Source organism: Notothenia rossii (assembly GCF_949606895.1).
Source record: "Notothenia rossii genome assembly, chromosome: 4".
In the NCBI taxonomy this organism is placed as follows: Eukaryota; Metazoa; Chordata; class Actinopteri; order Perciformes; family Nototheniidae; genus Notothenia; species Notothenia rossii.
This window is the reverse complement of record NC_136902.1, coordinates 10,300,413-10,313,886: the sequence shown is the minus strand read 5'-3', so window position 1 is coordinate 10,313,886 and position 13,474 is coordinate 10,300,413. Positions and strand designations below refer to the sequence as shown.

The 13,474-nt window shown below is 43.1% G+C and overlaps 2 protein-coding genes across 6 annotated transcripts in view; both read right to left on the bottom strand.

The window, feature by feature from the left end:
- Positions 1–1,457: 1,457 nt before the first annotated feature.
- zbtb39 (zinc finger and BTB domain containing 39) lies at positions 1,458–8,998 on the bottom strand. The gene is made up of 4 exons (XM_079675698.1): positions 8,796–8,998; positions 6,344–7,608; positions 4,642–4,995; positions 1,458–3,369 (listed from the first exon to the last, which is right to left on the bottom strand). The coding sequence occupies exons 2-4, from the start codon at positions 7,574–7,576 to the stop codon at positions 2,416–2,418; spliced, it is 2,541 nt and encodes an 846-aa protein (XP_079531824.1). The 5' UTR covers positions 7,577–7,608; positions 8,796–8,998; the 3' UTR covers positions 1,458–2,415.
- A 1,002-nt stretch (positions 8,999–10,000) lies between these two features.
- Positions 10,001–13,474, bottom strand: part of agap2 (ArfGAP with GTPase domain, ankyrin repeat and PH domain 2) — a 30,867-nt gene continuing 27,393 nt past the window's right edge. For all 5 annotated transcript variants that reach the window (XM_079676045.1, XM_079676046.1, XM_079676042.1 and 2 more), the window contains 2 exons: positions 13,032–13,293; positions 10,001–11,895 (listed from right to left, as the gene is read on the bottom strand). In XM_079676045.1, the coding sequence (XP_079532171.1) occupies positions 11,689–11,895; positions 13,032–13,293 (469 nt within the window). In that variant the 3' untranslated portion in view covers positions 10,001–11,688. The remainder of the gene's footprint in view (positions 11,896–13,031; positions 13,294–13,474) is intronic.

Below are 13,474 nucleotides of genomic sequence, written 5' to 3'. Positions count from 1 at the left end.
ACACAACTAAACTGCAATGATAGCAAAGCTGTGGCTTGTGTTTGTGGGGTAATAAAGTCCAAATCATCGTTGGGCTGTCACATTGTTGAGAAAACGCTGCATCTCTTGCATTTATTGACATAGAGACAGGGCCGTCCCTGGCCAACATGAGGCTCACGCAAAGTTATATGATGAGGCCCTCTGTTTCGCGAGCATCGACGGACAGATGGACAGACGGACGGACGGGGGGGCTAGTGGAGCATCGGCGAAACCGTGCCGCGCCACACTAATTGCACTAATAGGTGCGCCGCACTTTCGGCTCAGTTGAGGCACCCTCCGCAAGATGAGGCCCCCTCCGCAAGGTGAGGCCCCACGCAGTCTACATGATCTGCCTGTAGGGAGGGACGGCCCTGCATAGAGGAGCCTTAAAGGTAGGGTATGTAAGTTTGAGAAACCGGCTCGAGATACACTTTTTGTTATATTCCATGGAATGCTCTTAACATCCTGATAGCAATGAATATCTGAAGTGCTTTGACAACAAATCCATTAAAAAATCTCATCTGTGGAAGCCGTTGTACTGTAAAAAGCACGACCAATCATTTTAGCCAGCCCGGCTAAAATAACTGGATGGCCTACCTGCCTGTCAGCTTTCCATCTGTGCACAAACTTATCTCGTGCCCTCATTGGTCATGTGCGTTGGAGGAGGGGCTCTGTAAGGAAGTGGCAGATTTGTTCCGGCTGTGTATTTTCAAATTTAGCGCACTCGAGCTGGTTTCTCCAAAATTACCTACCCCACCTTTCAGGGGGAGACACTTAAAAGTGAATACAGTAAAATGTGTAGGCTATCTAATAACGTCATCACAATCGCTACATTGATATGCAAATTAGGCGTTAACTAGGCCTAATTAAAATGCGCTAATTTGCATGCAGTTTCCAAGGCATTGCAGGTGAAAAGGATAAAACAAAAAAAAACATCACCTCACAACTTCCCCAGATAGTTACTTACGTCAAGTCAGTATTTCCCCCGGAAATGTTATGTTTAAATGCAGATTAGCTTTAAATCTATGGATGAATTCAGACATGGTAGTAAAACGAACACCATTTATATGTGTTTCTTGGAAGTTTTATTTCCATTAGAGTGAAAGAAAACATGGAAGCAAAATAGACCAAAATAACAAGTAGGCCTATAATGTCCTTAAACAGTAACTTCATCATTTTGATTGTTGGCTGCTCATTTAATAACTAATAATTTGACTAGTTTGTTGTCTGCTCTTGTGCTTAGTGAATACTAAAGAAGACCATTGTCTCTGTGTTAGCCGATTATTTTGTAGAATTCTGCTGAGTATTAAACAATTACAAACAAAAGTGGTTTTTTTTATCAATGATTATGGGAAGGGCCTTTTTCTCACAAAATGTCTGTGCACGTCCCTGGTTCAGGACACTTAAAAAGAGATAAAAACATCATCAGGGGGTGATAAGTCTTCCAAAAGGCATTTATTTAATTATTTTTAAGAAACCATATTTAAAAAAAGGCCAACATTCAAACATAGCTTGAAAAACAGATGTGTATAAAGGCAAATAACAGTTACACTGCCATCATAAATATGAGGTAAGACACATATCACACAGAAAGGTGATGGGCATTTAAATATCTATACAGCACGCTCACACGCTCTAAACAAGTGAACACAGCATGTGGCTGAAATGCACATTCTAAAATCATACAGAAGGAAACATTATTCAACATAAAACAACACGTTTCATGATTCAATGACAAATAAAAAGCACTCTTAAGTGGATGGTCATGCTGTACCTGTGGTGTCAAAAATGTAACTTTAAAAAGTGTGAAAATAGTGACTTCAACTCTAGGAAAATAATTTATATGCTACAATGAGGTGCTACTTCAATAACAGTGTAATTATCAACCACTGACATAAAAACCTATCCTCATATTACAGTTATAAAGTTACAGACTCAATCGGAGTAGATATGATACACTGCCATCAAGTGGTTGCTTTTTATCTTAGTTCAAAGAGACACCTCAGACTCAATGAACAGCATCTGACAGATTATAGCCTATATGTCCACTACGCTCTTAAAGTATAAACATGTTAAAGAGGTGACGTAATAAATGGATAAACAGAAAAGTAATGTGTGATTTTTAAGATTTAGCAATCCAAAAGTTCAATATTCTCCTACTTTTTTTACTTAAAACTTGTGATAAACTGAATATCTTTTGGTTTGGAAAATAAACAAACAACTTGATGATGTCACCTCAGAGTCAAAATGTGCTTTAAAAGAAATCTTTTGGCATTTTACATCAACAAAAAAAGATAAATAAAAATATACAATAGTTCCAGCCCTATTCCACTGATAGCAGTTTGTGGTCCACGACAACCAGACACAGGAAGTGTCAGCGAAGCCAAGAGGAGCTCGTCAGGCGTCCACAGTGGGCAGAGGCTCTTTAGAGTGATCGTTGTACATGAAGGTCTGCTCGATGTTGAAGTCCAGCGGCAGGTGGTCCTTGTGCAGCTCCATGTGCGACGCCACCATCTTCAGCGTGGAGAAGAAGAGTCCGCAGACGGTGCAGCGGTACATGAGCGCGCCGGCGTGCGTCTTCAGGTGGCAGATCATGGTGGAGCGGCCTCTGAAGAAGCGCAGGCACACTTTGCACTGGTAGGGTTTCTCTCCTGTGTGGATGCGGAGGTGGTAGGTGAATTCCCCCGAGTGTGCGAAGCGTTTGCCACAGTAGCGACACCGGTACCATTTCCCACGGACCCCCGCTGCCCCGACCCCCGTGTCCTGCCCCGCGGCCCCGTTGGTCAGGACCCCCGAGGGCAGGGGGTGGATGGAACCTTGAAAAAACTTCTCTGGCAAGCTGAAGCTCATCCCCAAACCCAGGTTGCTCATTTTCACAACCTCACGCTGAGAGGAGGAAGAGGCGAGGCACTCCAGAGGCTGGTCAGCTTTACGTTTTCCAAACCAGCGCGGGACCCCCCCTCCTCCACCAGGGGCCTCAGTGCTGTGCAAGCCGAGGTGGTACTGGAAGGCAGAGGTGGAGCGGAAAGACTGCGGGCACAGGAAGCAGTGCAGCTCTTCCACTCCTGCCGAACCTCCGTCTCCATCCCCGTCCGACCCGACTCTGAACGCCCTCAGCGCCAGACGCTCTCGCTCTTTCGTGGCCGCCTCCTCTGCGTGCGCCGCCATGTGTCGGTCCAGCATGCAGCGCTGCACGAAGCAGAAGGCGCAGTGCGGGCAGCTGAAGACGGGCAGCGACAGGTGGGCCAGGCCGTGCCACAGCAGCGAGCACAGGGAGAGCTGCGGGAGGCGACACACCCCACAGCTCAGGCTCTGAGGACACACGTGGCTCAGCAGGTGGTCTCGGACCGACTGTAGGGAGGGAGAGACAGGGAAGAGTAGATATGAGTTCTCACGTGGCTGCAGGGAACTAAATAATGCAATAGTTTTACTTTTTCTCCATGATACTGTCAGATGTCTTTTTGTAAAAATCTGTTTTCTGGTATTAATTAATTCTGAGCTAGATTTCTACTTTATTTGTTTATTCTTCTATTATTCCAAGAGTAGAAATTCACCGGAGTGATAGAACTATACGTTTTTGATTAATCTAATAATATTGTTTATACGGCATATCGGCAGCAAATAACATTTATTTGAAAATGATTTAACAATCAATCTATTATCCAACAATAAATTCTAAATAATAATTTTCTATTTAATTGTTTTACTTATGAGCAATACAATTAAGAATGAAATAATTTACAGTATTCTTGTACATTTTTTATTATGTAACCCCCTTTTTTTATAAAATGTAATTGTGTATTTGATTTTAGGTGCTTGATTTTATTTAATTCTTAAGTTCTGAATTTGTTTACCTTTATTTCCCCCATGTTTTGAAAAGTACTTTTTAAATAAAGTTTGATTTCATTATTACTTTACATTATATATGTATTCATTTTCTTTGCAGCTGTAATAATAATAATAATAATAGATTACATTTATTATAGCGCCTTTCAAGGGACCCAAGGCCGCTTTACATGCTGTGAACGAACAAACAAACAAACAAACAAGTAGGGCAAATAATAAAGTAACAATGTGATGAATAGCAGTGGGAGGGGAAGCAGGGGGACTGTGATGGGTTAGGGGTCAAAGGCCATGGTGTAGACTGTAATAGAAAAATATTAAACTCACTTACTTACTTTAATAATATCATAGCGTGATTCTTATTAGCTAATGTTGATCTATATTTACTACTTCTCACACTTGTTAGCTAAGCTTGGGAACATTCCTTATTAAGAAGATGTGTTGCAGTGTTGTTAGTTACACTCTGTGTGCACCAACAGTTTGACCTTCACCTCAGGTGAACTGAGAACTTCCTGAAACGGCCTCCTAACTCCCGCAACTTCCAGAATGCTCCTTTCAGTATCACCAAGCTTCCCTTTTTCCTCTCTGTGTTTAAATATGCAACCCAAACTCTATTCTTGGTCTTTCACTCTGCAGGTTGGACGCTCTCTGTACGACTGACTGAACTTTCTTGCAAGAAATAAAATACCACAAAGACAGCTGAATGGTTTGATTCTCTATCCACATTTGATAAATACATTCCCACCACAGACTGGCAACACATGTTCAGTGTCCCCTCACCTGGAAGTCTTTGCTGAGGGGTTTGTTGCACACGGCACACTGCAGCTCGGCGCCCGGCCCCTCCCCTCTGCTGGTCAGCGCCTCCTGGGGGATGGTGTAGCTGGAGGCCGTCTGCCGGTGGTGACGCAGCAGTTTGCTCTTGCTGCAGAACTGCAGGTGGCACATCTCACAGGTGAAGAGCTGCACCCCCACGTGGGAGTGGGAGTGGGCCAGCCCGGCGTGGTGGTCTGGGAACGAGGCCCCGCAGACCCTGCAGAGCCCCTGCTCCGTCAGGTGGGTTTCTGCGTGTCTCCTGATGGCCGCCGGGTCTGCTGGGAGCGCCGCCGCACACGCTTTACAGGAGAACACGTTGACCTGGAGGAGAGGAGAGCAGGACCGCTGAGTGAGGGGCAATATAGACATGTTGTTGCTATACTGTATATAATCACCTTTATGTGAAAAACGTCCCAACAATTCTATAAGGTTCAAGGATCAAGGTTAGTTTATTTGTATAGCACATTTTAAGACACAGAGGCCATTCAAAGTGCTTCACATAGGCATTTAACACATAATAATTAAAAACAAAACAAACAAAAACAAACAAACAAAATTCATATAGCGATGAAATACTGGCTGCAACTAAAAGTGCAATGATAAAGGCACGGTTAAAGGATCTCAGGATAGGCTGCAAGTTTTTAACCTTGGTTTAAAAGAACCCAGGGTTGGGGCGGACCTCAGAATTTCAGGCAGTTTGTTCCAAGCGTGTGGTTCATAAGAGCTAGAAGCTGCCTCTGCAAATGTAGTTCTGACTCTGGGGACGACGAGTGAACCCGCTCCTGTTGACCTGAGAGCTCTGGTTGGCTCGTAACAGTGAAGCATCTCTGACATGTAGTTTGGTCCCAATCCATTAAAGGTGGGGTAGGTAAGTTTGAGAAACCGGCTCGAGATACACTTTTTGTTATATTCCATGGAATGCTCTTAACATCCCGATAGCAATGAATATCTGAAGTGCTTTGACAACAAATCCATAAAGAAATGTCATCTGTGGAAGCCGAAGTACTGTAAAAAGCACGACCAATCATCTGAGCCGGCCCGGCTAAAATAACTGGATGGCCTACCTGCCTGTCAGCCTTCCATCTGTGCACAAACTTATCTCGTGCCCTCATTGGTCATGTGCGCGTTCGTGTGTGTTGGAGGAGGGGCTCTCTAAGGAAGTGGCAGATTTGTTCCGGCTGTGTATTTTCAAATTCTAGCGCACTTGAGCTGGTTTCTCCACAATGACCTACCCCACCTTTAAGTGATTAGAGTGTTGAAAGTAGGATTTTGAAGTGTATCCTTTGTGTAACAGGAAGCCAGTGCAGATTGTTTTTAATGTCTCAACACCTAATATGTCACTTAGTTCTTTAAATTGCTGTTCCTCATTTTCAGCCATGGTTGTGTACTTATTTGTTTTTATTTGTATTCTATATGTGAGCTTTTCTTCGCAATATTTCATACATTATTTCTATATTTTTCTAAAGTAATTTATTTTAAATATACTGCTGCTTTCTTTTACCAAGGTGTGCATATTTATTTCATATTACTTGTGTTTTTATTATTAATAACGTGTTCCTACTTTTTTATATAATATGCAAGTCCACTCTTTTGAGTGAATCAGCCCTCTTGGTGTAAATGTTCAAATTGGGGACAAATATCTGCATGACATATTTCAGTGTTTTATTACCTGGCTGCCCTCTCCGTTCTCCACATACACCAGGTCATCTTCATCTTCATCCTCCTCCTCCTCACCGTCCTCCATGAAGTTCTCGTCGTCGCTCAGCTCGATGATCTCTCCCGCCAGCTGTCTCCACTGCTCCTCCTCTGTCCCCTCCATACTCCCCTTCAGAACCTCCCTCTGCTCCCCCTCCTCCACCTCCCCAAACAACATCAACCTGCCGTCCCTCTGCAGCTCCACCACGCTGCCCTCCACCGGCCCCACCTGCAGGCCGCTCAGAGGGTCTCTCAGAGGGTCGCTCAGAGGGTCTCTCAGAGGGTCTCCTGAGGACAAGGAGGATGGGGCCTCCGCTCCGATCTGAGCTGAGGAGTCTGGGAAGGAGCAGGAGTCAGACGACGAAGCGTGGTTTCTGTGAGAGCTTCCTGCGCTCTCAGAAACCCTTCGTCCACCTGCGTCCTCACAGCTGCCTTCTGCCTCCTCTTCCTCCACCCCCTGCTCCATCTTCAGCTGGAGCACCGGAGGCAGCACGTCCTCACTGGACTGGCTGCTGGTTAAAAGACTGTGTCCTCCCGGTGGATCCGCTGAGATCTGCCCGTAGCCGATATGAGAATCCATGTCTTCTGCCTTCAGGTGCAGAGACGCAGTCCCAGTGTGAGCCTCACGGCTGGCCCTGGGTTGGAAGAGAGGCGAGGGGGGGGCAGCGGCGGGGGTCGGGGCGGCAGATGGACCTGCTGATGAAGACAGAGAGGAACAGGAGGCGGCCGAGGAGCAGACGGAGGAGGCGGAGACACCTGTGGACGCGGCAGCAGCAGCAGAGACCATGCCTGAGTCCAGCTCCCCGGGACTCCCTGCCTTCACAGACACAGAGGCCTGCAGGTCAGGGAAGGTGGAGTGACAGGCCTTCATCAGCTCGTTCACACCCAGCCTCTCAGCCAGCTCGTACAGCACCCCCACATCGATGAGGTCGGTGAGGATCTCCCCCGTGTAGACGAACGTCAGCACCCTCTCAAAGTTAGCCGGGGAGATGAACTCCAGAGAGAAGGCGGCGGAGGACGTGGCCGGAGCCCGGGTGAACAGGTTACGGAAGTACGACCCGGCGCAGGCCAGCACGGCACGGTGCGCTGCGAACGTGCGGTTGCCGACCTGCAGGAACACATCGCAGTACTGGCGTGATTGGCGGCAGCGGTTGAGCTCAGCGAGGAGGCCGGCAGCGTGGCCGGGACCCTGCAGCCGGATCCTCATCCTGCTGCTGCACCTGGAGCGCTACAGAACCACTGCAGGAGCACAGGAGGACCAACAGGAACACGTGTGTTAGTGAAACAGTATGGGGAACTCTTCCTAATTTCATAATTTATTCCATTATCATTTTTAAATGTTAAACTGCAAATTAAGGAATATCTTTGATACTTTTATGATTTTATGAGTTCATAAACACCAAGGTCATTAAAGGTTCTTATCATACTATATTTCGTCTTTGGGGACATTCAATAAAACAAACACAAATATAAAGAAAAAAGGGTGTTCCCATATAAAACTAAATATACACTGATGTGGAAAACTCACCTTTTAGCAAAACAGTTTGAACAATTTTAACAAAAGCCAAAGAACATTTCTATCTAAATTAGACTCAGTGGTTTCAATGTTAACATAATCAATGTAATCTTTTTTTTATTAAGTCAATGGTGACTACCCAACAATTGGTATTTCTCAATTTGGTTGCTGTCTTCAATTATAAATTATCTTTAAATAAAACAATATTTAATTATTATATTTCCCTTCAAACAAGTAATACATATATAGAAGAAACAGTATTCCCATGTACCCAACGACCTTGTACAGAATGATAACAAACTCACTTTTCAGTCAAACAGTTTGACAGATTAGTTTTGTTACTTTACAAACCCAGAGAACACTTATGTATGAAACTAAACTGAAGTATGCGACGCATTTTATGAGTGTATGGTAACCTCCCACTCCACTGGCTGTTTGTAACCCTGGCTTCTGTCTTGATTTCATCATCGACTACAATAGTTTAAAAAAAATATGAATTTACAGTTCAATAATTATTAAATACAGACCTTTAAACACAGAGAGCTGGGACTTTGGGGAAGTATTCACATGTATTAAGGACCTTTTTTTGTAAACCCTTAAAATAAATATAATAACTATCAAGACATACAGTGTCACTGACAGAGATTTAGAAATAAATAAAGCTGTGGATAATCTTTACTCTGCCTCCGACATACCAAAACAAACACACATTTCCTCAAGGAACAATAGAGGTATTAGTATTATACTCAAAATGTATTATAAGCCGTTAATTCCAACAAGAAGCTAACGCAGCATAGCCATGTTTTTATTGACTGTTCACTAAACCAGACACATTTTACACACTTATTCGAAACAAAAATCAACCTATTTTTAATGAAGTCACCTCGTTAGTATCCTTGTTATGACTTACCCATTTAAAATGTGTTTGTAGGCGAAGAATACTCTTCTCCTTTTATTTTGATTTTCAGTCTGGAGCTCATTAAATCCCTTGTGATCTGCCGTCGCATTTTGGTGACGTATGTCAACAAAAGTGAACTGCGGACGCCCCCTTCAGTCTGAATGAGGAACTGCACCAAGTATGTTTCACTCAGTGATGGAGTACGATTTTTGTTTATTTAATTTTTGAAATGTCGTTGTGTTTTGTGAAAGGCTGTAGTGCTTTGTGAAAGGCTGCATTGTTTTGTAAAATGCTGTAGTGTTTTGTAAAATGCTGTGGTGTTTTGTGAAATGTTGTTTTGACTTGCACTTCAGGGCCACCGTATTTAGATGATACCTTAAAATAATCCTACTTTTAAGAACAGTTTACCAAAAGTAAAAGCCATCATCTTTCACAATGGCCGATTTTAGAAGAACATATGTTACTTCATCGAGTTATAATTATTGATGCCATTTCTGTGTATATCCCATGGATTGTATATATAAGGGTGTGTCCCCTTATTGTAGCTGGTAAAGGAGGATTTGTTATTTTAATTTTAAAATATTCTCCTAAATATACTGCCATGTAGCTGAATTCAACCCAAAACGTTTAATGTTGACCTTCAATTATAATACATATATTATGTTTCACCTATAGTTGGTTACGTTTTGTATTATTAGTCTCAAATATAAATATTCAAAACAATTGAAGGTAATAATAAAATTGACTAAGAATTTTAGTGGAGTTGAACCATACAACCATAGACTAAATAAAATAGCAGAAAGTTCAACACAGAATAGTAAAAGTCCATTGTTATTGTCTGCCTATATTTCTTACATTTAAAAAAGCAGTAGATTACCAACAATTGCCATGCCACAAAGGAGAAGTATAGAAATTGTAAATTGTGATTCTGATTGTTACAAACCAACCAACGCACTGTAATGCGTATCGTGAGCACTGTCATAGTTCAGGGTCAAACCCCTAAAAGTGGTGACATAATCTAGAAAATAAAACTAAGCGAATTAGATATTTAATGGTAAAAGGGAAGAAAACAGAAATATCTAAATGCTGTATTTAAATAGTACTTGAGTAAATGTATTATATACATACATTCGACGACTAAGGCTAAGAATACGCCATAAACTGCATGTTGTTATAGGGGCAAAGAGAGACAAAATAAAACACAAAAACGATCCTAATAATGCTAATTAAAAAAAGTTTATTTTTATCCCAGTAACCATTTCTTTAGCTCATGAGAGACTCACACCACCCACAAAGTGTCAGAAACTGATGACACCTGCAACTCTTCATACTTCACTGTAAACTCATGGGATCGACCTACACAACAGTAACGTGAACGTGAACAAAGTCTCTTTGCTGCCTGGCCATCCCAAATGAAATACCCACATGTTCACATTATGAAAAAGCATTTGGTTTACTGGATTATGCTTTTATGACGTGTAGGATAGTAAGAAATCATAACATAGACAATGATAAAAACAAACTTGACATATTTTCAAAACTACCAGTAGAAATCATTTACAAAATTGAGTCTTTGATTTTTCAGTTGTGTCTTCGTTACAGAGAGAACATTAAGTATGTAGTATAGATACATTTACAGTATAATAAAACGCCATATCTTTGACCTGTGAGAGTAACACTGACATATTTCTTATTCCAAACCATTCATTTTTCTAGTCTAAGCAGAAGTATTTCAGCTCATTCGTCACTGAAAAACTGTTTATATTGGCCAAACCAGCGTTTAACTGCTGCAACAGGCACACATATCTAACAACATGACAAACTGTATTTGTAAAGCCAAAGAAAATAAGAGCTGTTTTGGTCCAGTCACAACACATTAGGCCAAGTACTTTTCCCACAAAGTTTCCTGAGAACCCTTTAGTTCTCATGAACTAAGTACAGATCGCGTTCACACCGGAAATTAGTTCCTAGGGGTGGATTAGGCAAATGAAGCCGCTGACGTCACTTCTTCTTCTTCTGCTTTGGGTTTACTGGCAGGCCGCAAACAACTTCACAACGTATACTGCCGCCCAAAATCCCCGGCCGGAAGTCCCCGGAATTAGGGACTGGCTTCAGTAGAAGCTGCTGGGACTCCCAGCAGCTTCTACTGAAGCCTTCCGAGTAAACGGCCAGAACGCCGACACCTCCTCATCTCCACCGCTCCCATGTTTAATGTTGTGTTGTCATAAGTTAGTCTCTCTGCGTTTCTGCGCTGGGCCAATGCTAATGCTAATAATGCAATGCGAGGATAATAAAATGGCGGCTTCACAAAAGTTTTTGGGAGTTTGACGGGGCGTGGTTTGCATTCCACCCAGCCAATCAGACACAGGAACCTTTTTCTCCCACGAAAGTCCCTGCTCTGACTGAAAAGGGGGTAAAAAAGGTTCTCTTGAACTAATTTAGTTCCTGGGACTTTTTGGTGTGAACGCAACTAAACTGTAGTTCTCAGGAACCTTTGTGGGAAAAGTACTTGGTGTGAACGCGCCTAATGGAATAAAAGCAGTACCCTCGACAGTCATCCGACACCTCTCAAACTTGTTGCTTTTCATTGTTGGATTATTGCACTTCTCCTGGAGGAAGTGAAACAAGAAGCAGTTCTCCTGCTCTACACTTACAGCTACAAAGTTTCTACTTGAGTCATTTTGAAATGAGGTCAACGACAACACAGTATTTCAGCAACATAAGTCATCAACAAATCGAATGAATATTGCTTTTAAAGTTGTTTGATATGTTGTTCAGTCTTCAGAAACTACTTTTTGAATGCTTAGTACTACGGTGAAGTCCTGTCAAGTATCCATGTTTTTTTTTTTGAAAGGTTCTCTAAAACACTGAGCGTCCTGCAGTCGTGTCCGGCTCCTCCTCCGCGCTACGAGACCCGTTTCCTGGAGCTGGTGCGGCCCAGGCTGGCGGTGCTGGAGCGGCGGGAGAGGACGGGCGTGGCAGTGGAGGGCGACGTTTCGCTGGGGCAGCCGTGCTGGAGCAAGATATCAATGCACCCTTTGCTCCCGTTCTTTGTGGCCAGCTTCATCGCCGTCTGGCCGTGGTTATCTTTCGCCTTGACATCGATTCCGTACTGTGAGGACAAAGAGATGATATTCACTCACTCAAAGGTTTATTTAGAGATAAGATCAGGAACCTTTTCTCTTTAATGAATGTAAAACATGATTTGCGTATCCACTCTAGAGGTTACTCCTTTCCCACTGGCCCAAAACAGTTACGAGAACCTTTTGAGGAACTCAAGAACTTATTTCGATCGGGTGAAACCACAGGGTTCATTTACTGTTAATAATCATGTGATACAGACAGACATGCAGCTAATACACAGAAGAACAGTACCTTTCTGTGTTGTTGTTCCTTATTTTTTTCGTTATCGGTCTAGTTTGGCTTATCTAAACATCACTTTCACAGGGATGTGAAACTTTTAATTCTAAGTTAAGTTCCCGTGGCTTCATATGTGTACGTTCTGCCTCTACTGTGACATGTCTCCGTGCTTTAATGTTCAAAAAGCTCTTTGTTTTTCTCATACTGCCTGTGCTGCAACACCTCTTTTCACCCTCTGTCTGAAACCAGAGCCCAGTTTGCTCTGATTGGTTAGCTGGGCAGGTCTGTTGTGATTGGTACACAGCGTAGAGATGTCCCGCCCCTTAGCCTATCACAAACAAAGTGTTGGAGAGCTAGCCAATAAAGGTGTGAGTGTTACATAGTGATGTCACAGCGTCCAAAGGAGGCATTTCAGGAAGGGGAGGAGTGTGTGGGAGGAACCTCTGGAGGAAACTTTGGAATTGTAGTGTCTGTAGACCATTTACATGCACACAAACTGCACAACACACTACAGGTAAGGGAAACCCCTAAAAAGCATAATAGGGCCTCTTTAATTCTTTCTGTACTGGGTCGCAGTCGTCCCCTCTCTTTCCCCGTTAAACTCATTGCACAAGTCTATCTAAATGAAAACTATTATTTAGAAACCAAATCATTAATGAACGTTTTTTAAGCTTCTTCTTGCCCCTGTTGAACATGATAGAGACTATTTGAGAAACTATTTATTAGAATTGTTTTTTTTGCATCTCTTTGTTATAATTATTATTATAAATATAAAAAAATAAATGTTTCTGACATGTTCAATAAATTGACTAATAAAAATAAACTCTCTCACAAGGCAAAAAAAACAAGAAAATAACGTTTAAATGTGAACAGGAAGTGGAGACCCACCCAGATGAGCAGCTGGGTCATGACCACGTCTCCCAGCTGGCAGGCGGCGTGCAGCGCGTAGTGAGGCGCTGCGTCGCTCAGCTGAGCGTTGATCTGCTCCTTGGAGCTGTGGGCGAGGAGGATCAGCAGCCGCGGCAGATCTCTCTCCGTCACCGCGGAGAGGAGCCAGGCCGGCATGCCTCCGTCAGGGTGCTGGGGCCCCTGGGGAGGGACAAACAACCGCTGCTCGTACTTTGCACGAATCCACGACTCTCTTTCCTCCCTGGGAACACAAACACACAGGAGATCCAGTCAGGAGGAGGTGACCGCAGCCACATCAAAGACTCTATGCATTACATTAATGCAAACAATGTAGCCTACAACAATATCTGTTTTCCTTCTTTTTTTTTATTACTGCCGATTTTTATTCCATATTTTATTCCATTCCATTTCTATGTAAATAC